Source organism: Ascaphus truei, chromosome 5 (assembly GCF_040206685.1).
Source record: "Ascaphus truei isolate aAscTru1 chromosome 5, aAscTru1.hap1, whole genome shotgun sequence".
In the NCBI taxonomy this organism is placed as follows: Eukaryota; Metazoa; Chordata; class Amphibia; order Anura; family Ascaphidae; genus Ascaphus; species Ascaphus truei.
In genome coordinates this window covers 286,526,533-286,551,812 of record NC_134487.1, presented here as the reverse complement: position 1 = coordinate 286,551,812, position 25,280 = coordinate 286,526,533, and the positions used below count along the sequence as shown (strand labels likewise).

The 25,280-nt window shown below is 47.2% G+C and overlaps 2 protein-coding genes and 1 long non-coding RNA gene across 3 annotated transcripts in view; 1 reads left to right on the top strand and 2 right to left on the bottom strand.

The window, feature by feature from the left end:
* Positions 1–25,280, bottom strand: part of LOC142496097 (V-type proton ATPase 116 kDa subunit a 4-like) — a 115,180-nt gene that overhangs the window by 65,432 nt on the left and 24,468 nt on the right. The window lies entirely within an intron of this gene.
* Positions 97–4,990, top strand: LOC142496098 (uncharacterized). Its single transcript, XR_012801896.1, has 3 exons — positions 97–344; positions 3,350–3,454; positions 3,587–4,990. It is a non-coding gene; the product is annotated as an uncharacterized LOC142496098 (long non-coding RNA).
* LOC142496096 (V-type proton ATPase 116 kDa subunit a 4-like) overlaps positions 1,426–25,280 on the bottom strand; it is a 48,337-nt gene continuing 24,482 nt past the window's right edge. The window contains exons 12-21 of the mRNA XM_075602496.1: positions 21,560–21,699; positions 18,624–18,781; positions 15,216–15,309; positions 13,138–13,256; positions 12,178–12,394; positions 11,420–11,527; positions 7,083–7,208; positions 6,697–6,814; positions 4,707–4,878; positions 1,426–3,429 (exon numbers count right to left, since the gene is read on the bottom strand). Coding sequence (XP_075458611.1) covers positions 3,336–3,429; positions 4,707–4,878; positions 6,697–6,814; positions 7,083–7,208; positions 11,420–11,527; positions 12,178–12,394; positions 13,138–13,256; positions 15,216–15,309; positions 18,624–18,781; positions 21,560–21,699 — 1,346 coding nt within the window. The 3' untranslated portion in view covers positions 1,426–3,335. The remainder of the gene's footprint in view (positions 3,430–4,706; positions 4,879–6,696; positions 6,815–7,082; positions 7,209–11,419; positions 11,528–12,177; positions 12,395–13,137; positions 13,257–15,215; positions 15,310–18,623; positions 18,782–21,559; positions 21,700–25,280) is intronic.

Sequence of the window (25,280 nt, the reverse complement as noted above, 5' to 3'; positions counted from 1 at the left end):
GTGAGCAAACTCCCTTTGTCCATCATGGGAGTCACTGCTAGCACCTGAGTGTGATGTCACTTCCGGGTGGGCTTGTATTTCAGTTGACACAGCAGCAGGTAATGTTCGCTCTTGAGAAAGGCCCTTTGTGGCTGAAACGCGTTAGAGTTGCGGGGGGTGCTTCCCTCTCTCTCTTTTTAAATACCCATGGCATAATAAAGATTTTTTATAGCACAGTCCAGCCTTGTTCATTTGCTGTGCGTCCGTGACCCGCCGTCTTTTCTCCCCGGTGAGGATACTTTGCCTGCAATTTCCACTACACAGCTTGGAGCACGCCGCAGACCAGACGGACTTTAAAGATTCCAGTGAGTTATTGATTTTATTTGTTTCTTCATTGCGGAGTTCCCAGGTGTTGTGGCTCATATTGTGCGAGACTCAAGGGGTCTGGGCGGGTCCACGGACTTCCCCCAGACATCCCAGATAGTCACTGCCAGACCACAGCCCAAATAGGGGTTAATAATCTCTCTATACTCTGCCCCTCTGGACACAGCAGTATTTTTTTCAACAAAGTGGTTTAAAGCCCTGCAGCACTGGCTTATTGAGGGGTGAATGTACCTCAATGTTGTCTTTATATTTGTATTTATATTCATCCAGAGCAAGGCAAATAGAAAACCCCAGTGAAATATTACCCTTTTAGGTCTCACGAGGGGAAAAAATAAATTGCTTTCCGATTTCTACCTGGATCAACATCCTTCCTATGTTTACTTATTTGGCTCTGCTTTCTAAAAAAAAAAAATGTTTAACGTTAGTGTAACATGGTATGTCCCATAATGCCCCTCTTTCCCCCACAGTGTCATTTGTGATGTAAGTCCCTAGTAAGTTCAGGGCCTTCATGAGTTAATCTATGGGCCATTGACACCCCCCCCCCCCCCTCCCCCCTTTCCACCCCCCCCTCCCCCCTTTCCACCCCCCCCCCCCTTTCCACCCCCCTCCACCCCCCCCCCTTTCCACCCCCCCCCCCTTTCCACCCCCCCCCCTTTCCACCCCCCCCCCCTTTCCACCCCCCCCCCCCCTTTCCACCCCCCCCCCTTTCACCCCCCCCCCCCTTTCCACCCCCCCCCCCCTTTCCACCCCCCCCCCCCCCTTTCCACCCCCCCCCCCCCCCTTTCCACCCCACTCCCTTTCCACCCCCACTTGTAAATGATGGAAGTAAGGTGGTGACTCATGGCTTGTGTAAGCCTATCAGTGATGGGTAGAGTCCATGAGCCCGCCCCTTCCTGGAGCTAACCAGTGGGTGTTGCAAAGTTAGAGTAGTCTTGCTCTGCCTGCGAAGGAGAGAGCATGGGCAGTCAGACTCTCCCAAACCTTTAATCCAAACGCTCAATGTACAGTTGGGAGCTGCTTCAGGTACCATGAGAACATAGTATAATAAAGAGCACACACATATTTAATACATTTGTATTGCATATACACTACTTTATTCTCAGTTCTATGATCACACAAGATTTCGTGTCTGCAGCTATATCAGAGTGAGATGTATTATGGGTGCAAAATACTTCAATTATAATGTGGTTAAAGGGGTAAAATAAAATGTAAAAAAAAGTGCTACTATTAGGCCCAGATCCACAAAACGGTGCTAAGCTTTCATACGGATGGGAGTAAGGGCGTGAAAACGCTTAGCACTGCAAATGTGTTAGCACAAAGCCACTTCCCAGTGCTGGGGAAGAACTCCGCTCCACTCCAATGAATGGCACTAAAATGTTCCCCAGAACAGGGAAGACAACATCACAGCATTTAAAATAGTGACACACGAGTGAAAAAGTGAATTTCTTTTAGTCAAGTTAAATATCCAAATTGTATTACATTTATTTTTTAAAGTTAATCAAAGTGGTCCTTTTTCACAGCTAGGCACAGGCGGTCCGCTGCTATTACATAGCAATATACGTGCAACATGGAGAGCAGGGGCTGCCAACTCCCAGTCCTCAAGGGCCACCAACAGATCAGGTTTCCAGGATCTCCCTGCTTCAGCACAGGTGGGGCAGCTAATGACGGAGCCACCTGTGCTGAAGCAGGGATATCCTGAAAAACTGACCTGCTGGTGGCCCTTGAGGACCGGAGTTGCCCACCCCCTGATGTAGAGCAATATATTAATACGCAGAGCAACGCATTGCTGGACACTTTGGAAGCAAAAGGGATATAGCTTTTATGTGCAATGTGCTTGTAAATGAACAATCATCTCATCTTTAAATCTCACCAGCCTTCTAAGATACTAAATAGCGCCAGGGGGCCCTCTGTACTAAGTGGCGCAAACTGCTCTTTTGGAGCAAAGTTGGCACACGGAACTCTCCTTTTAATTTGCGCTTGCGTGTTAATCTGACATTTCTCATTCTGCGCCATCCGCGTCAAAACATATTTTGTCATTTATTTTGGCGCCCAGAAACGAGCCGCGCTATGCGTGCGATGCTAATGCTATGTACTCAAATTTTATGTTTCTGTGCTCCTCCAGAAATTAAAAAGTGCGCCAAAATCAGCACGAATGTTTCATTGTATACTGTAGGTATAATAAAAACGGTATTATTTTTATGGTATGGCTTTTCTAATTAATATTACACTAATAATGCATCTTTACTAACATTATATAAAACAAGAAACAAAGTCCAGAGCAACATCCAATGTGACAAAAATACACAGTGAAATACCTATATATCTCTTGAAAAAAGGGTAATTTAGTGAACCCTATGGCCAAAGCATATAAGCCTTCAAGCCACTTTCAAGGCATGACCATAATATCGCAGGTCCTAAATGACCCTTTTTTCAAGAGATATATAGGTATTTCCCTGTGTATTTTTGACACATTGGATGTTGCTCTGGACTTCTTTGTTTCTTGTTTTATACAATTAGCCATGCCCAGTAGCACTCCTTTTGACACATATTTTGTGTGGTAATTTGGGGGGGTTTCTGAGAGCTTGCTGGGTATCTGTGTGTATCTTTACCAACACTAGTTAGGAAATAAACATTGGCAGGATTCGGTATTAATTAAAATGGTATCAATCATGTACTCAACATGCCTCATATGTAGTTACATAACGTCATTTATACACACGGTGCACATTTTAAGAAGGGTTGTACTATTTTTTAGCACTAAAATGTTGACACGCAAAAAATACATGAAAGGATAATCTAAGTACATAGGCCGCTTGGAGCGCTTTGTATCGAAGTATGTTTGCATGAGAGCAGACAACGGAGATGGATCATTGCTATCATACTGTATATTATATTATTATTATATATTATATTATGAGACTTCTTCATTCTGGGGCTGTAAATAGGTAGCGTGATTGAGGGTATCTCTGCTTTTATTCATCTGCAGTTCCATCCAAGATACGCTGGAAGGAGAATGGTTGGAAGAGGTGTCCTGCGCCGGAGTAGAACTTGTTCTGGAATTCCACCCTGAAGAGAGAGTCACAAAGCACATGTAAGGGAGGTGTACCTATTATATTATACTATATATGCTGCACTGCTAGACATTGTGGTTCCTGTCTTACCTGGATATACAGGAGTCTTTGTATTAACATGATGTTACCTCTTGGTTTATATTTTTTATTAGGTGGGAAGCAGGAGGTCCCCGCAACTGAACCACGTCGATTTCAGCTCCAAGAACCTCCTAATTCCAAGATAACTTTTTCTTTTTAAGGCAAACTTCCTGTGTGTCAGCATCGGTTCATCGTGTTATTATTAGCCTCCTGTTTTGGGTTTCAGTTGGTGATTTGGGGAGCATGTTATAATCACTTCCATAAAACCTTGCGTCTGTGTTATTTATTTTCTATCCGTAGCATCAAATTCTCGGCAATTCCTCTGACTATAACACAGTGTGAATTCCCTCTCGGACGTATTTTTACACACTATTCAGGAGTTTGATTTTGTACGTCGCACCTTTAGAGGGGCTATTCTCTCAATCTTCAAGCACCAAAACTGGGGACAGACCAGTGCCAAAGACAGCACCATGTTTCTCAAGGAGAAGGAATCCCATTTTAGTTTCTCCGTTGTTAAATCTGGTGCCGTTCGTGTGAGACTTTGGTAAATAAAGGAGGTATTTACTAAAGTCTCTCAGTTGTTAAACTGCGGGGAATGTTTTCCTTGATGGATCTGGTGACGTTTTCTTCTCCCGGTTTTGCGGCAGAGAGAAATAAGCCCCCAGATTCACCAAGCGGGATAACGCACCTGCATGGACCTTATTTTGCATTGACTTGAATGGAAGTTAACACCTGTTCGGATGAACCCATAACAGTGCTTGGACGACAATCCCCTCCATGTGTTGGATGTTTATGTAGATACTCAGCCTTCATACACAATAGATACAAAAGATTTGTTCAAAAAAAGGTTGGTCATCTTTTTAGATAGGAAAGGTATATAGGGATATACCTAATAAGTATACATGGGAAGGATGTTGATCCAGGGATTAATCCGATTGCCAATTCTTGGAGTCAGGAAGGAATTTATTTTTCCCCTTATGAGATATCATTGGATGATATGACTCTGGGGTTTTTTGTTTGCCTTACTCTGGATCAATAAGTAAGTACAGATATAGGATAAAGTATCTGTTTAAATTTAGCATAGGTTGAACTTAATGGACGTACGTCTTTTTTCAACCTCATCTACTATGTAACACAGTGAAGCATGCTGTTTGAGAGGGACGTTCTCTGTAACGGGGGCAGTTAGGAACATACCAGTGGAGCCTGAGCGCGTGCAGGAAGGCAGAGAGCCCCTCCATGACCAGCAGGATGGCCACTGTAAGACCAGCAAAGGCAGCAAAGATGATGAAGACGCCAACGAGTCCTCCCCAGCCTGTGCTGGCCAAGCCGTTGCGCATCACCATTGTCCACAGCACCTCGGACAGCTCTGACAAGAGAAAGAAGAGTCACATTGCAAATTGGATTATCCTTTTCTACTATCGCTACTTTATTGCTGCGTTAGACCAGCGGTGCGCAAACTGGGGGGGCGCAAGATTATGTAGGGGGGGCGCAGGCTGCGTGCGGGGAAACCTGGGGGCGGGCAGAGCTGTGCACGGGCGGCTAGAAGCTCTGTGCAGAGGCTGCTTCCAGTTCTCTACTGTGTCTGCCTGCAGAGGGGGCTGGGCCTTGCTGCGAGGCCTGCAGAGGGGGCGGGGCCTTGCTGCAGGGCCTGCAGAGGGGGCGGGCCTTGCTGCGGGGCCTGCAGAGGGGGCGGGGCCTTGCAGAGGGGCCTTCCCTGTACACAGACAAGCCCTCCTCCTCCTGTCTGTTACCCGCCCATTTTCAGCAGCACATGGGGGGACCTGAGCAGGCCTAGTTACTCCCCCCCCACCCCACCCACCAGGTATGTATGTATGTATGTATGTATGTGTGTGTATTTACATTGTATACCATTTAATAAAGGTTTTTTTTAATGTGATTTTGATTACATCAGGCAGGGGAGGCCCGAGAATTTTCATGGATAAAAAGGGGGGCTCAGCATAAAAAAGTTTGCTCACCCCTGCGTTAGACCATGGATGAATGGAAATCCTGATGGGGGCTGATTGTGAAAGTAATTAGGGTCAAAATGTTGGTGCTTTGTCTTTTCATACATTGTATTGTATCGCTCCACAGAGATATTATACAAGGCATAATACAGGGACGAATAACACAATTAGCGATAAATGCATAATAGATCAAAGTAAACATTGGGCATAGGCAGGGCTCGACAAATTATACAAAAAGCTACTCGCCAGACAAGAAAGGGACTCGCCCCCCTAAAAAAAACAGTGTTTTTTTTAATGGTGTGCGCTGCCTCTCACTTCCCTCCTTTTCCTCTTCCTCTCACCTTCTGCTATTCTCACCCCCCTGCTTCTCTTCTCACCCTCCTCCTTCTCCTCTCACTCCCCTCCTCCACCTCCTCTCACCTACCTGGCTCTGGTGGCAGGGCAGCAGAGGAGGACGGCGGCGGTGGTGGAGGCAGATAAAGGAGGACCACAGGAGCAGAGCAGGGCAGCAGAGGAGGTGGACGGCGGTGGTGGAAGAGGACTGAGGACCACGGGTGCTGAGCAGAGGAGGAAGACAGCGGCGGAAGCAGGAAAAGAGGACTGAGGACCATGTGAGCGCAGCAGGAGTGGCACAGAAGGACGGCCGGGGTAGAGCGCACCCCAGTGGAAGACACAAGAAGTCAGTAAATATTTCCGGATCAGACCACTGGGGCGCACTCTTCCCCGACCGTCCTCCTGTGCCGCTCCTCCTGCGCTCACATGTTCCCCAGTCCTCTTCTCCAGACTCGCTGTGTCTTCCTCTGATGCCTTGCTCCGCTCCTGTGGTCCACCTCAGTCCTCCTCTTCTGCCATCGTGCCACCTGCCATCCTTCTCTGTTTCCAAACTCGCCAGCTGGTAATTTCAACTCGCCATGGGCGAGCAGATTTGTCGAGCTCTGGGCATAGGAGTCCCTGACCCAACGAGTTTACAATCTAACTGGCATGTTTGGAGACCTTCAGAAACAGAATGGGTACCTGGAAGTACCAATTTTATAAAACAAGTGAAATAACCTAGCACACAAATGAGGGGGGGAGGGGAAGAGAGAAAGAGGAGGGGGAGAGAAAGAGGGGGAGGGAGGGAGAGTTGGTTCCTGCAGTTAGGATTTGTGAACTTAGTGGGACTGTGAGTAATTTCCATTGGACCGTTACAGGTACAAAGGCCAAAAACAGAAGCCACTTACGTGCATGAGCCAGACTCAGAGCCCAGAGCCGCAGGTAGGAGGCTGTGTTGGATATGCATCCCAGGCAGAACTCTATGGTGTGGATGGCTTGGTGAACAAATACATCCCCAAAATCAAACTGTGAAGACAGGAGAGAAGATAAGGTTAAAAACTACATATCCCAGTATCACTACTACCATCGCTTACACCTTGTGGAAATTACATTAACCTCTTCAGATTTAAAGCAGCTATTTGCGTTGCAGACATTTTTTTTTTTTTTACATAAGCAGAACCTGCAGGAAAAATGAAAATGTTAGGTACCCAGGTGTTTTTCTCCTGTTCCCTCCACGATCCCAAAGATCTGACATCTCCCCCCCACTACCACCCCATCCCCCCGAGTCACACACCTCTCCCCCGTGCTCTCCATGTCCTTCCCCGTGCTCCTCTTGGCTGGCCACCTTGGCGTGATTGGCCTGCGCGCCCTCTACATCTTTATCCTCAGTCTGGTCCTCGGGCAGGGGCGATGAATGCAGCTTCGGGAGAGAAAGAATTGCACAGCTTAATAAAGGTATGGACAGAAAGAAGTCAAGTGGTTAGAACTCGTACAAACGTAGTTTAATGTAGCCGATAAACTAAACCTTTGTTCACTGTAGCGACAGGGGCTGAATGGAACCTGAATAAATGTTAAGCTTGCATGCTGCCTCTGCCTGTCAATACGGTGGCTTGCCATTGTGTGAGGCTTGTGCTGTGTCCAGGGACAATGGGCAACTAGAGAAGAAGAGTACACACTCCAAGGCCGGATCATTGTTCTTTCCCCGGCAGCAAGGCATGCAACCCTGCGACATGTCTGTAGCTGATCTCGAGGACCAGCATTTGAGTCCTATTCCCATCGGCACGATTCTCATTGGTCAGTTCTATCTCCCATGCTCCAAGTCCCCTCCAATCAGGGCCATCCCTCAGCACACCCCCTCTCTGCATTGTTTGTTCCGGATGTCTCCCTGACTAGGAATTGGCTCATCAGTTAAAGGGACACCACTGATTGGTCAGCACCTGATTCTCCATGAATCTGAATGGAGGCCGGGAAACTATCAGAGCTCCACAGGAGATGCCGGCTGGTCTCGGTACCTTGAGACCATCCTATTCCTGGACTGTATGGCCCTGGAGCGGTCTCCCCTTGGTACTGGGGAACATCGCAGGCTTTTGTGGTGGCAGCACCCTGCACTTAGCAAGCTACGAACTCCCTTTGTTATGCGGTTATAGTCTTGTGCTTGTTACTCACTGTTGCTGCCGGTCAAATAAACGAATGTTTATTAACCTCTGTGGTCTGTCTGGTAATTGCAATCCCAAGGTAGTCTGGTCAACCCAACCATGACATTTACTAATTATGTGTTTAATTAGAGAGAGACAGAGCGTGTGAGAGATACAGCAGACATTAAGTAGACACACCAGTACTTAAGACTGGCATGTAAAGGAAAGTGCATGCTTCATAGCAGAAATATAGAGTTGCAGTATACTGTACATTACTGGGAATGGGCGAAACTGTCAAAATCTGTTTTCCAAACTTCCGCGGATCATTTTGACAAAATCCACAAATGGATTCTTGGGGGAGAAGGCGATACACTTTGCATAGCCACTAGTATATTTAAATGAGTCCCACCCCACACATCTTAAAAGGATTTCCATACCAACTATATAGAGTTGATAATAAGCCTAAGGCTGCGCTTATACAGACGGCGACCGATGACGTCACCTGTCGCCGTTTCCATTGCAATAGTTGTATTTTAAGTTAGGGCGGCGTCGCTGGCTGCAATTGCAATTTGTAACTCCCGATTGGCCGCAAGGGGAGACCGTCGCTGATAAAATCAAATATCAGTGTCTACCAGATTTCTGGTAGCACGGTCGCTCCGTCGCTTTATCAGCGTTGCGTGCACTATAAGTGCCGGCGACAATGCATTTGTTTTCCAGCAACGGCGACAACGCATAGCCGGCACTATAAGCGCAGCCTAAGGCACCAACCTAATGACTGGAATGGTGTCAGACCCAACAGGACTAGAACCCACAACCCCTGCTTTTCTAGGCCACTGCTCTAACAGTGTGAGCAAAACAAGCTGATGCCCAGCACCACCGTCACAGCTGTGCTTCACCTTGTTTTTAATTGTGTGCGTCAGAAAATGTGTTTTATTTAATATGTATTAAAATAGATATACATACATACACAATATATCTATATCTATATTTCTGAAACTGTTGTATGTGCACTGTCGCACTGTCCCTATGGGCAATCTGATTGGCTAGAGGCTGGGACCAATCAGATTGCTCAGTCAGCCCCCCCCCCCCCCACGGCTCTCATTGGCCGGTGGGGTCTAACATAACTCACACACACACACACTCACACCGCGTGCTCCTCTCCAAGATGGCTTACCACCCGATGTGCACCAGCTGCCATCTCCCGCCCAGGTAAGTTAGTACAAAATGCTGCCTCACACCCCTCCCGCAGGCCTGCCGCCTCACACCTTACCCCCCCTGCGCCTCACACCCCTCCCGCAGGCCTGCCGCCTCACCCCTTACACCCACTGCGCCTCACAGCCCTGCGCGTCCCGCCTCAACCGCCCAGGAACGAGCGGGGGAGCGCACAATAATCAATAAATGATGCCACCCCTAACTCACCTATTTCAGCCGCGCAACTTCCCGCCTCAGGTCAGGACCACACATGGCGCTTCCGGCTGCCGCCTGCACGCGCCTCCATGGCCCGGACCAACCCATCGGGGGACCAAGCGGGTCGGAAGCGGCCGAGCCATCGGAGAACAGGGGGGTGGGGGGGGAAAGGAGAGGCCCGAGCGATCGGGGAACGGGGGGGGGGGGGGGGGGAGAGGACAGGAGAGGCCCGAGCCATTGGGGAACCGGGCAGAGGGGGGAACAGCCGGGCGGCCGACCCATGGGGGGGGAGGGGGAGAGGCCCGAGCCATCGGGGAACCAAGCAGGGGGGGGGCAGCCGTAGAGCCCCCCCTCCCACCCCCCCTCCTTCCCTCCTCTTGCCCCCATCCCCCCTCCCCCCCACACCTTGCCCCCATCCCCTCCACCCCACCCCCCTCCCACCCCTTGCCCCCATCCCCCCTCCTTCCCACACCTTGCCCCCATCCCCTCCACCCCACCCCCCTCCCCTCCTTCCCTCCTCTTGCCCCCATCCCCCCTCCCCCCCACACCTTGCCCCCCTCCACCCCACCCCCCTCCCACCCCTTGCCCCCATCCCCCCTCCCTCCCACACCTTGGCCCCATCCTCTCCACCCCACCCCCCTCCCACCCCTTGCCCCCATCCCCTCCACCCCACCCCTTGCCCCCATCCCCTCCACCCCACCCCTTGCACCAACTCCCTCCACCCCTTGCCCACACCCCCTCCACCCCACACCCCCTCCACTCTCCCCCCTTCCCCAGTTCCTCCACCCATTCCCATCCCTCCCCTTCCTGCCGCCCTTCGCTTTCCTGCCCCCCCCCTGCCTTCCCGCCCCTGCTTTCGCGCCCGCCTCTTCCTTTCACCCGACCGCACTCCGGCCGCCTCTGCCTTTCACCCACCGCCGCACGCACTCAACATACACCCGCCACACTCAACACACACCTGCCGCCACTCACACACCCGCCATACACCTGCTGCCTACGCACCGACATCACTGACCCGCCGCCTCACACCCTAGCAGGACCCCCACTCACAGACAGCATTCACGCCACACGTTGCCTCACACCCTAGCAGGACCCCCACTCACAGACAGCACTCACAACCCATGCGCCACCTCACACCCTAGCAGGACCCCCACTCACAGACAGCACTCACAACCCACGCGCCACCTCACACCCTAGCAGGACCCCCACTCACAGACAGCACTCACAACCCACGTGCCACACGCAGCCTCACACCCTAGCGGGACACACGCCTCACATTTTTACATCTGTTATGTCACCAAAATATACATTGTACTGTGGTGTGTTTACAATAAAACATTTTTAAACAACAACATTGTATTACATTTTATTCCATCTTTCTTTTCAACATTATTATCCAACCTTTACAACAAACATTCACCTATTGTTCCACGATTTATAAATAATACTACCTATTACGCATTTACATCCCGGGCAACGCCAGGTATATCAACTAGTATATATATATTTATCTATATTTTATCTGAATTTTGAAATAAAGTTTTTTTTAAATTAATTAATCATTACATTTATACCTATATACATAGATGTCCTCCATCTGGTGTTCAAATTTTCCCAGCCAATGTGACCCTATTCGATATATATATATCGAACAGGGTCACAATGGCTGGGAAAATTTGAACACCAGATGGAGGACATCTATGTATATAGGTATAAATGTAATGATTAATTAATTTAAAAAAAAACCTTTATTTCAAAATTCAGATAAAATATAGTCAATAATAAGGTATGTCTAGCAGGGAGGCATCACTATGACAAATGAGCAAATTAAAATATAACGGTGAAAGGATACCAGGTGCAGTGATCCCACTTGTTATATGTAGGTGGGTGTAGGTGATCGATCACTCAGGGATCAGGTAAGTCGCTAGGACTCAAGGTAAGTATATAAGGTCCTAAGCAGAGTAACTGAGTACAGCAACAATCTGAGCTGCTAACTATGTTAGTGTCTATATGCAGTAACCAGGTAAATGCATATACAGTGTGGATGTGTAACCACACCTTTCAAAAGTGGAGACAGTTGGACACTCACCATGCGCTGACTTTTGATGTGGTTGGCTCGTAGGACAAAGGGTTTTATTAGAAGCATCCAGGGTACGGCAATCAGGGCAAAAATTACCAGGAAGCTCTGCACATCTTTCTGGAAGGAAATGGTACATGGAAGCCCCATGGTTAATTGACCAAAGAAGAGACCCTTTATCTGCAGCGGTATATCCTTAATTTTTTTTAAAGTAAATTCCTATTGGATCCCATCCTCTCCTTTCATTAGTCTTGTCATTTCCATTCAATTAATCTACATAGAAAAATAAAGTAAAACTAAGGGCTGTGAATGACTTTAGGTCACACACAAGATGCCCTATACCTGTATCCTCTTACCAGCAACCCCACATTCTATCTTTACAACTCTACTGTCAGCCAGACGTCCCTTGAGTGGAGGATGCTAAGCAGAAGAGGTATGGCGAGATTTCCAAATACAGTAGCATACATCAGGTCATAGAACCTGATATTGTAATCTTCCAGTGCCTTCTACATAACCCACAATACATCATTTATGGATACTCCAGTGAAGGAATACATCTACCTGTGTCTTAATTAACTTAATGTGTTCGCTATCTGGCTTCACATACAGCACTGGGGAGTATTAACATTCATTCTTCTGCCTCGTACACAAACACTTAGGATTCCTGCAATTAGATCCTATTTTTGTTACAAACTGGAAATCCTACTACATGACATACCTTGAAGTGGAGACTCCCCCATTACATACGACAGCCTAGAGTTCCCTTGTACCTGATGTGTGTAGAGAGGAGCATTTGTTGGGTCATTGTAATTGAAGAGGAACATGTTGATGAAGTGGATTAGGATGCTGGGTGCTTTCTGGGAGGTGTGCACATCATATGTACACCACTTGAAGATAATCATGAAGACCAAGTAACCGAAGAGGGAGAGAATGAAGATCAACTCGGGGATGAACTGCACGAGGACGTTCATGTATCTCTTGAAGTTTCTGGGAATATTACATGTACAGTATATAAAATGTATTCATCGCCTGTGCACAGTAAAGCCAAGTGTAAACATGGGACATCAATCGCTCAGTGCAGAGGGACCTTTCTTGCATTCACAAAGGTAACAAAAGTATCAGATCCTAATTAACACCAACCCTACCCCAACACAATCCCTAAAACCAACATTAGCCCTGACCCCAACAATTACACCAACTCTAACGCTAACACCAGTCTTACCCCAAGACTAAGCCTAAACACAATAACAACACTAATACTAACCACAATTCTCAAACCTCCCCAACCCTAACAATAACCCTAGCCCTGACCCCAACACTTTCACCAACTGTACCCCAACACTAACCACAACCATAACACTAACCCTAATTCGGGAAAATTCACTGTGGCAGCAATTTTTAAGCGTTCCAGAAAAATAATATTTTACCTCACTGTCAAATCCTGCGCCAGCTTTCAATGTCACAGTAAAGAAATGAGGTTAGAGTGAAGAATCAGAATAAAGGCAAATTATAAAAGGAACATTTGTGCTGCACAGTGAATACATGCATGAAGATTGCCTTTAAACCCTTGGTAGCCAAGGATGCCTGCAATACCCAATAGGGTTACGAGACTAGTAACTTGTTGATGACAGCCATAAAGAGCGGGGGAGTTTGTACCATCCTATTCTTGCTGATGCAGGAGATCACTGGGGTGACAGGAAGGTGCCAATAGGAGAGAAAACCAAACTTACAGGTGGTTGAAAAGGCTGAGTATCACCCCGAAAACCATCTGAGTGATCCCCATGATCACGGACATCTTCATCTTGTAGGAGTTCAGGAAGGTCAGCTTGTTTTTAGCAATGTTCCAGATCTGGGGAAAGACGAGAGGTTGTGAGATTGTACGGGTTGTGAGAATGAGCCACAGTCACAATGTAACTGCTGCTTTGTGTCACAGATTTATGGCTTGTGTATCAAACTCCATCAAAAGGGGTTCTGCTACACGCTTGACATCAAGGGCCAGATTTACCATACAATGCTAAGCCTTAGCTGTAGAGGGAGAAAGGGGGTGGCCCGGTATTAAAGGGGTTGCACCCCATATGGCCATCCCCTGACCTCACCAGAGAGACAAGAGGTTAACTGGACTGCGGTCCAGGGATGAGGTTTGCACCTTGTTGTACCTTGAAAATGTATGTTCCCCTGTTCCCATATTTCATTATAAGCATGTATTTTAATGTTTTAAAGTGCATTTCTGAATCTCCAGTTCTGGAGATCGCAGAGAGTTCATATTTGGCCAATATGTGGAGTCACTGTAGGCATTAAAAACTGGCAAAGGTCGACCCACTGAGCCCACCAGAATGGAATTTATTAATATGTGTAGATATTAAAGTGTATATGTATTTTATTTTGGATCTGTTCTGAAAATGCAGACGCCATTTGCTAGGCTAATGGGTCATGAAGGGCAGACGGCTGAGTGGCCTAAGCACGGTGATCAAAAGTTAACTGCCTTGATTGTTACCCAATGTCTAGGGATTAAGTATTAGTCAATCAACAAACTCTGTTACCTGAGGGCATGGGTTAGTCTGTTAGTCTGTGTCTCCACGTTAGATAATTGTTCACCAATAGGCTGTGTTCAATGTTAAGAATAGGGTTGCACAGGTATATAAACTGTGTCAACCCTACAGTTTTTAGTTATGCTTCTGATACCATCTTGAATGTCACTGGATTGCTGGAGTTGTGCTTCTGATACCATCTTGAATGTCACTGGACTGTTGGAGAATTGCTATTGGATACCTCTCCATCTCCCAACCCTAAGTAAGTGTTATCTTCTTGTCTGTTAATTGTACTATATTGCTGTGTTCACCTTATTTAAGGAATAAATTATATTTTATTATATCTAAGCCTCGTTCAGTTCAACCCAGATATTTGGTGTTCATTATACCTTGTCATAAGCTACCGTGACATTAGCACATGACTGAGTTTAAGGTGCACTAAGGCTTAGCATCAAGCCAAGTGTACTGCACCGACACACTTTATTCGAGCAAATACCCGGTATGTACCTGGCAGATACCTGGAATGCGCCGCTCCTCACCTCTAACAAGCCCCGTTGCATTTGCCTTCCCAGCCTGGGTTCATGCCTGGCTGATGGGCGGCTGATCTGTTAAATGATAATGATTAGGATTTAATAGGCTGCAATGCTTCAGGTGTCTACCAGATGGCATAAATTCATGAATTGTAATGCAGTATATATATATATATACTGTGCAGTATTGCAGCCTGCGGGAATAAAATGCTTCAATCCCTGCTTGGAAAATAACTCAATGCACTCGGGCAGAAAACAGTCACAAACCTCAATACACCCGGGTATACCCGAATTCGTGGGACTAGCCGAGCTCGAATAAAGTGTGTCGCCAGTGTATAAGCAACGTCTTACATTGTAAGTAAGACAAAATGAGTGTATTACATATAAGTCAATGGTCTAAGAACTTGCAATCTTCGTAATATAATCTGCAAAACATCTGCTTGATAAACAGCCACTAGAGAGATGATATGGGTAACACACAGCTGTGATGGGGATGTTACACTTAGGATCAATTTACTAAAGTCTTCTGGTAGCCAAACCAGTGCAAAAAGTGAAGAACATAGAGGTTTTCCCTTTGATAAAATCTGGTGCAATATGTTAGCACAAGTTTTTTGTCCCAGTTTAACGCTGGGAAACTATAGACTTTAGAAAACAGACCCATTTGGGTTTATACATCACGCTGATTTTACTGGATATCTGATTGACTATTCCATCATCAACAATATACCGTAACAAGCTTGTTTTACTTACCGGGTCGATCCCGAAGGGATATGGATTTCCAGAGAACACGCCCGGAACTGCTGGGTCCATCTCCAAATCAATACCCAAATGCATCAGATCTTTACTAGGGAAGAACACATCAGCCACCATGTACATATCATATGAGGATATACAGTACAGAACATGGAGCAAGAAATGCGGTTAGGGCAGGGAAATCTGCAGATCGTGAACGGACATACAGTATGAGGGGGGAGAAGATCACGGTTGTTTGATGGGAAAATGTGGAGGTTACTAGAGGCAGAAGAAGAGAGGACAGATCGGGATCTTTTATTTCGGCAAGGATTTACAAAACCCAGTGATGATATTATTTTTAAAGACCCGGTTCATCTAAGCAACACAGACATATAGTCCTTCCTAGTGTTACTTATGTTTAGTAACTTTTATATAGCCCAGAATTACAAAAATCATAAATTCCAATTCATTGTACCCTATATTATAATAGTATTCTTTCTTGCATAGTGCTGACAGCGTACACGCGCTGTACATACAAGTTTGTAGACACGATGAGTGCTTCCCCCAAAGAGTTTATAATCGAATTATTGTTGCCTGAGGCACAGGGGGATAAAGTGACCCTAACAATGGAATTCAAATCCGGTTGCACCCACTTCAAAAGACAGTGAAATTACTACAGAGCTACTCCTTCAGCTGAAAGACAGTGAGCATGCTGCAGTGACTTCAAAGTTTGTGAGTTATACAACATGTCTTAGAACATTTTCAAATGGCTGCGGTATTTAGGAGGCCCCACACAAAATGACTGCGCATTAATATTTCTCTGGAATTAAAAATTCATGTAGAATCTACAGAATAGCATGTGATGAGGATAATAAAATAAATGTAGCACCACTCTGGGAAGTACCACTTGGTGTAAGGGGTTAACAGCCTTAGAGGGTTAAATGTGTGGGCTCATACAACGCCCCCTCCCCGCCACATGATATTGGGGGACTTTTCAGGAACAAAGCCGGGTCAACTTTTTTTAACTAGGGTGTAGGTTCTGGAAATCAGGTTCCTGAAAGTCAGTAGTGGAGGAGCCTCACTGTAGACACACACACACACACTTATTATGTATGCAGGTAAGAGGGTTATACTTGACCTGCCCTTTATTGTTCTGTAGTCAGGGAAAGTACCCCACTTAGCGCTCATGAAAGATGACCCTTAGCATCACTGTGCGCATATGCACAATGAAGCCTATGTCCTGTAAAGGTCCCACAGATAGGGAACCAAGGCCATGGTAGGATTGGCCGACGCAGCCAGTCCGTAGCTAATTCAGACCCAGTATGCTTCAAAGTGGCAGTCAGAGCACGGCACTGGGATAATGTTTCTCCGAGGGATGGGAGTCTGAGCCCGCCAGGGGTCCGACTTGAAGGGGTTAGCATGGGCATTACCAAGAGGAGTGAACTATTCATACACAAGTTACAGCCCCTCCCTAGGTATGCGGCGATGGTAACTAGGGAAGATGTCCTACCGTACTAACAATGCAGATTGTACCTAAAATAGGAGTATAACGTGGGGATGGATCATACACCTATGTTCGAACAAAAGTTCCTGGCGCCCATCCCCTTTTTCATCTGCACCCAGCCTACATGAATCCAGCACCCTGAAAGGTATGCGAGAGACTGAGCAAAGCCATGTAAATAGACACTTGATGTAAACCCTTCAGGAGCCGGGCAAGGAGGGCTACATAAACATAGCAAAGGTTTGAAGGTCAAGAATCTTTGGGCTCTATGTATCCATCCATTTGGGCTCTATGTAACCATTCTGAGAGGCATTTACACCCTGTATCTATTAACAACAATGTATCAATGCACTTTGTGCCAAGTTTGCAGTGAATGCACAAGCATTAGGCTGCGTCCATGGTCAGCACTTAGGCGCTGACCCGTGCTGAGGCGCGCTGACGCTTGTCAGTGAGCCCCTTCAGCCGCAATGAGAGCGGCTTTAGCAGGGGTTCGCACACGCTTCCGCAGGCGTGCGGAGGCGTACCACTTAATTTTTTTTTAAGTTTTATCGCTCATGGGAGCGCAGGGCCAGTCACGTGAGCGGTTCGCCCAATGAGGGCGAACCAGCTCCGTGACGTCACTGGCCCGCCCCCCGACACGCCTCATGACGGCGCGCAAAGTAAGGCCAGGGAAAGCACCCGCTTTCCCTCAGCCTCAGCGCGCCTCCGCATGGCTGCAGTTACCATGGACTCAGCCTTAAAAGAGAGTCAGCAAGAGGATATCAATTTCTGTATCTGTGTGTAAATATGTTCCTTTCTTTGCGGCAAAAACGCAACGAGGTCTAAAGTGTCTCAACCCGATCGGTTAGTTAACCTCTTCTGATGAGCAAGAGTGAGCGACCAAATGTGCAGTATGTCAGAGCAAACAGTTCTTTACCTTTACACAAAAGGCCCATTACTATTACTATTACTATTACTATTACCATTACTCGACTCCTCTCTCACATTTGCCCCTCACATTCAAAACATTTCTAAAACCTGTCGCTTTTTCCTCCGCAATATAACAAAGATACGCCCTTTCCTCTGTTGCTCGACTGCTAAAACTCTGACTCAGGCCCTCATTCTCTCCCGTCTTGATTACTGTAACCTCCTGCTGTCCGGCCTTCCTGCCTCTCACCTGTCTCCCCTACAATCTATCCTAAACGCTGCTGCCAGAATCACTCTACTCTTTCCTAGATCTGTCTCAGCATCTCCCCTCATGAAATCCCTCTCCTGGCTTCCGATCAAATCCCGCATCTCACACTCCATTCTTCTCCTCACTTTTAAAGCTTTACACTCTTCTGCCCCTCCTTACATCTCAGCCCTAATTTCTCGTTATGCACCATCCAGACTCTTGCGTTCTTCTCAAGGATGTCTTCTTTCTACCCCCTTTGTATCTAAAGCCCTCTCCCGCCTTAAACCTTTTTCATTGACTGCCCCTCACCTCTGGAATGCCCTTCCCCTCAGTACCCGACTAGCACCCTCTCTATCCACCTTTAAGACCCACCTTAAGACACACTTGCTTAAAGAAGCATATGAATAGGACTGTGGCTATTCTGAACACATGGCACATAAAGCTTGGCCCCCTGCAGATGCACTTACCAGAACTCCCTCCTACTGTCTCTGTACGTTCTCCCTACCTACCAATTAGACTGTAAGCTCCTCGGAGCAGGGACTCCTCTTCCTTAATGTCTAAAGCACTTATTCCCATGATCTGTTATTTATATTATCTGTTATTTATTGGATTACCACATGTATTACTGCTGTGAAGCGCTATGTACATTAATGGCGCTATATAAATAAAGACATACAATACAATACAATACAATACTATGTGTGATCTAAACGAATTTTGTTATGCTAGATCCCCAGATGCTCGGGAGTCGGCTGTGAAATGAAAAACTTACTTCCATGTGTCGTTTTTAAACATGGGACGAACTCTCCAGGATGAGCCAAATATGTTGAAGGATTTGGAGAAGCAGTCATTGTAGATGAAGCCGGTGTAGATGGAGAACACGCTCATGAGGAGGATAAGGTACCGTCCTCCGAAGAACGTGGTCCAGATCTGGAGGTGGAATGGTTCAGCATCAGAGGGGTCAGAAAAACAAGTTGAGTTCCACACCAATGTATCCATCACTAACCCTGAACCTCCTGCTAACATCAGCAGGGCCGCAGACAGATTTTACAAGGGCCCAGGACTAGAATTACACCACAAGCCCCCAAGTCGGCGGTCTTACGAGTCCCCCCATTTCACACCTTGCGTCCCCCTCTATTTCCCCCCTCTTCCCGTGTTTTTCACTCCCCTCCATCTCACCCACTCTCACTCAATCCCACCACCCCGCTTCACATGTATTTCTCTCCCCTGCATCTCATTGTTAGGCTGCGTCCATAGTGGAATGCGCTAGCTTCTGCGCTCCGCAGCGCACGCACGCCTGTAGCAGGAGATATTTTCTGCCCTGCAGGCAGAGGTGACAGGGAGGCGTGTTGGGGGGTGAACTGCTCACGTTACCCGGTCGCGCACGCACTATGCACAAATACATTGTCGTCCTAGTGTTTGTTTTGGCGCGAGCTACATAGCATGCGCCGTCTCCTGCTCTATGGACGCAGCCTTACTCCCTCTTTTCCTCACTCCCTCCTCTCATATTCCCCCCCCCGTCAATTACCCCACTCTTACTCAATCCCCCCTCACAATCCCCCCCTCACAATCATTCCCTCCCCCATCTCACACAATGCCCCCCAAAATACACACCAAAAAAACTCACCACCCCAAATACAAACCCCTCCCACCCCCAAATACATATTTTAAAAAACAACCTCCAAATACATAGAAAAAAAATACAAATGCAGATATAAAAAAAACACTCCCCAAATATATATAAAACCTCACCCCCCAAATACTTATAAACCCTTCACCTGTCCCAAATACACACACACACACACACACAGACACACACACACACACACATTATATACACACACACACATATGCATACATACATATTTTTTTTCATTAATACAGTATTAAAAAAACCCTACCCCCCACATACATATAAAATACAGACTTACATTGGGGTGGCGGCCCTGGCTCTCCCGCAGCTGTGGGTCTCTCTCCCTCACGCCGAGCCTCTAATGTCAGCAAGCTCCGAGCCTCTCTCTCACGCCAGTGAGCGCCAGAAGCTGAGCCCAGCTTGCTTCCGGCACGTGCCAACATCAGAGAGGCCCGTGCGTGCCAGTGTCAGAAGCTCAGCATGGGACTGTCAGTGAGGGAGGCCCGCAGCTGGGGAAGAGCCGGAGCCCGGCAGCAATGCCGACCAGCTCCCCCCCCCCCCCTCCTGCCACACTTGCCCTGGCCCTAACCTCCCCCCCCCCCCCCCCCCCCCGTCGGTGGCCCTGAACATCAGTGACATAATGGGGTTTCCCTCTGGCCAATCTCTCTAGTTCACTTTTAAATTAGAACATTCAATCTGTTTGTTTTTTTCATATTTATGTTTTTAATGGCAAGTTGGCAACCGTGTGGGTTTCAAATGCTGGAACAAGTGGTCACGTCTCTGCAACTGGAGGGTGGAAGACCCAGTTAACTAAAGTTGTAGTAGATGCATGGAGCAGTCTTTAGGAGAGGTGATCGCAGCTATCACACTAAAGAAATGAAAAACTGCTTGGGACAGACACAGGTGTCATAGATATAAAAATAACCCTGGGGTCTGAGGCTAAACCCTGTGCAACCGACCTGTCCACCAAGCGAATTCTTCTTCATCTAATGTTTTATACATTAGCAGCAAAGAAAGTCATTCCAGCCTCATAACTAAAATCACAAATTAAATAGTAATATTGTTTTTTATCGTTCGCTTTTATATGAATGGCTGAGAGCTGAGTTCTAAAAAGAATAGATAGTTACTTTAATGATTTGATTTGAGATATGTTTACTGCTTCTACTGCATAGAAATGATTCCTGCGAGTTTCTATGGCCCAGCTCCACAAAATGATGCTAAACTTTCATGTAAGTGGGAGTAGATGCGCGGCAAAACTTAGGCTGAGGACACGCTGCGGTTGGCGGCGGCCGCGGGCGCGTCACTCACCAGCTCGTGACTTCCTCCTGAGCCGGCCCCAGTCCCTCGCTGCACGGCTCACTACGCGCTGTGACGCGTCAGCCGGCAGGAGATGCAAGAGGATTGTGATCCCGAGCGGTGACGCGTCACGTGGTGCGCTGGTGAGCCTATCAGCACTGGGGGCTGGAGCTGTCAGAGCTTCCCCCACCTCCAAAAGGTAGGGGGGGGGGGAGTGTGTGTATGTATATTTGTTTATGTATGTGTATATGTATGTGTACATTGCTCCCTGGCGCTTCGGTACAAACACTAACCGAGTGACGTCACGATCGCTATCTCGCGAGACTTGAGGAGCAACACGGGAGAACTGGAAGGTAGCTGCAGGCGGATCTGTTACAACACGGAGAATATCGGCGTTCCATGTGGTGAGGAGGCAGACCGCCACATAGAGCAGCAGGAAGGAGAGGACCCACACCCCTCCCACCCCCTTCCTCTCCTACGGACCCACATCCTCCTTCACCCCTCTCCCCGGGCTCAATGGCTTGCACGCGCCGCCGTCAAGCAAGGGTGCGTGCAGCGGGTCCTCAGCCTTAGCATCCTTCTGTGGACTTGGGCTAGTGTGTTTCAATCCCTTAACTGCAACCCATTGTTCCTGATCTGTTACTGCTGACAGTGAGTAACCACGGCCCATAGACACTCATGGGGACAAGCGAGTTTTGCAGGAAGGAGCAGTCAACAGACAACATCATAAAGGAAGACAACATCAGAAAGAGGACAACGCAGTGTGCCAATAATCTCACCTCATTATTGTTCTTCGAAGCCAGCAGCTTCTTCTCATTCATAACCATCCAGAGGGCAGCTCCCAACATGACAGCCCCATGGCCACAGTCACCAAACATCACCGCAAAGAGGAAGGGGAAGGTGATGATGGTGTAGGGAGCTGTAAGGAGGGAGCAGGGAAAAGAGAGATAAGAAAGGGAAAAGGACCACGGCCCAGCAGAGATTGGCCTTAAAAAAAACTGCCAAGGGCCCATATCAATACATTCATGGAGATCAAACAATGTAATTATCACCAACCCAGGCCCAGCACTACAAATATCAGACAAACTAGAATTCTTCTTCATTACGAACACCACACATGAGGTATCACCGAGCTGAGCATGGTTGACTCATAAGGCTTATTTATATAAGGGGAGTCTTCATAAGAATATCCTCTAAAAAGACAAAGTCTAAAAATCAAAAGATCCACGCCCTTAAATCCAAGATGGAACTTTTGTAGCTCCAGAATAAAATATCCCCTACCCAAACCACTAACGATCAGATAGGTCAAGGGTGCGCATGATGTGACGTCGAATGCCCGACGTCGATATGCTCATGTAGCCATGGCTGGTCCAGACTATACTTTCTGCCCCTGTCACGTAAGTCCTAGTAGCTACAGGCAGTGGCAGGCTATCCTGTGGGTTTACCTTCCCTCCCCCCCATGCTGCCTCTCTGAGTGACCGGGGTGGAGGTGAACTGGGTTGTGTGCAGCCAATTATGGTACAGACCTCCTGCCTCCCCCTCTGTGCCTTAGGCCACGTTCATAGAAGGACAAGCAGCGCTGAGCCGTGTGAACGCTCCGTGCTGAGCCCCTGCATCCTCAATGAGGATGTCTTTAGAGGGGGCTCACGCGAGCGTCCGCAGGCATGCTGAGGAGTTGGATTTTTCAGCCGACAGCCAAGCTGTTTTTCAGAGCGCTGTCGGCTGAAAACATCCAATCAGCGCGAAGCAGCGCCAACGTCACGGCGCCGTGACGTTGACGTCTGTGCGTCGCGGGCGATTGGCCCAGCGACGTCATTGCCCCACCTCTCTCTGCCTCCCCCCGCCTCCCGATCGCGCCCGCGCGGCTCCGAACTGATCCCCCCTCTATGGACGTAGCCTTAGGGAGGAGTGTTCTAAATTATAGTGAGTCCAGCTCTTCCCCTCCTGGGGTTGAGACATGCATTTCTAGTCTCACCCTCCGGGGGCTGACTGCAGCCAAAGATATTCCAGATGGCAAGGCCTCACTTGTGACAAGGCCAAGCACCATCCAGAGGCCTGAGATCCTATACTAACAACATGTATCCGCTGTACTAAGACCTGCAGTGGATGCCAATAAAGGATCCTGTTGTATATACCCCTTCCTGAGTCTACAGTCTATTGGGTAGGTGTATCAGAGAAGACTGTCATGGTGAGGACTGTCTTCAGTACACCTGGAGCCTGCTATGACTGGGAGGCGCTGACATTATGAGAAGAGCCTAAAGGATCACCAAAAGCCTGTCCTGTTTCCCCGTACCATCATAGACGCTCATCTCTCCTGAACCCTCAATGGTAACTAGCACCATTACACCTGTAGCTTTAGCAATATTTCCCAGGAGGGGGGGGGGGGGGGGGGGGCAGAGCTATAATTGGAGGCGCTGCTGAGATGTAGAACAGGGCAGGCTTTCAGGACATTGCAGCAGTGCAGAACAGGAGAGTCAGGGGCCGGGCTCCCGAGGCTTTACCAGGGACTCTGGGCACCCATTTCAAGTTAAGGAAGGGGGGAACCTCTCTCTGAGGCTGTACCAGGGAGGGGGTTACCTAGACCCTTACCGGAGAACAAAGACTATGTTGGGGCGCACCCTGTGCGCATGGTACCAGGGAGCGTGTTACCCTTCATTGGTACCAGAACTTTGTTAGGGGGTACCAGTTGTGCCATTGTGGCAGCCTGGAAAGGGTCATATACTTACTATAGTCATCACAAGGGTATGGAATATTATGGCTCTAGGAAAACTCACGGCCTGGATCGATGATTCCTCAAACAAATATATGGCGAAATGGAACTTGCGGGTTTTGAAATGGGAACACGCTACGTTTGTCAGGTCTTCCATGACGCTATACCGTAAGTAATTGGGATGTCTAGGGAGTCACCAAGTCTATAATGTCGTGTAAAACTCTTTACCTACCATGCTGTATAAAAGTTAAATGATAGGATACTTTGTTCATTACGATATTTAAAACCAGAGACAGAACATGAAACACAGACAGAGCTCAGTGCACATCCAGTGAAACTTATACACGGTACAGTGGATAAATATATATGTATAGACATCTATTAAATAAAATGGTCTTTTAGTTTAACATTTTGGCCAAAGTGTTGTAAGCCCCTGAGCCATATATTATGGGGCTTACAACACTTTGGCCAAAATGTTAAACTAAAAGACCATTTTATTTAATAGATATCTATACATATATATTTAGGCACTGTACCGTGTATAAGTTTCACTGGATGTGCACTGAGCTCTGTCTGTGTTTCATGTTCTGTCTCTGGTTTTAAATATATATTGCCATGCTCAGTAGCACTCCTCTGTGACACTTATATGCTTATATATATGTTGTGGATATTTGGGGGTTCAATATGAGCTTGCAGGTGTCATGTATATCATTACGATATTTGCAACATTTCCCCTCCCTCCCCATAAATACCCTTATCCCCTCTAATTTGAATCCCTTGATTTTTTTGTACAGTGTTATACCCCAGCCCCTCCCAATTCCCCTTTCTGATCCCCTTTTTTATTCCTGTACTTCCACAAAACCTTAAAATAAAAAACCTTTATGATAAAAACAAAAAAGAAAACAAAAATGGAATCCGGGCACATGGCCCCACTGATTATCATGTACAGAGAACTTCACTCCCAGGCGGTTTTACTTATCTCTGTTATGTGGAAACAGCTGTTTTTCCTTAATTCAGATCGTCGTTTCTAAATAATTGTGTGACCTGACTGCACGGCATGCACATGGACATCATAACCACTCATTCTTTCTTATATAGTGTCAGTGCTATATGTACAGTACACAGTGATTTGTTGCTACCACCACAAAGAGCTTACAATACAAATGTTAGTGCCTATGGAAAAGTGACTTGTTTAAAGGACACAAGTAGACTTCACAATGGAACTCAAAATGGGTTCACCCACTTCAAAGACAGTGATCTGCTCCTTCAGCCATTGGATAAAGTTGAGTTTCTTATGAAGAGAATGGGATACGGTTGTTACTTGGGTTCATTGAATGGGATGAGGTCCATAGGGCCCATCACATTGCTACTCGATGAAAACTCCCATTCAAATCAATGGGAGTTTTCAGCCTGCTTGGAGCAGATTGAATGACCCCCTTCGTTGGGTTTAATGAATGGGATAAGGTTCTTACTTGGGTTTAATGAATGGGATAAGGTTCTTAGTTGGAATGAATGAATGGGATAAGGTTCTTAGTTGGATTTAATGAATGGGATAAGGTTCTTAGTTGGAATGAATGAATGGGATAAGGTTCCTAGTTGGAATGAATGAATGGGATAAGGTTCTTAGTTGAATGTAATGAATGGGATAAGGTTCTTAGTTGAATGTAATGAATGGGATAAGGTTCTTAGTTGAATGTAATGAATGGGATAAGGTTCTTAGTTGGATTTAATGAATGGGATAAGGTTCGTAGTTGAATGTAATGAATGGGATAAGGTTCTTAGTTGGATTT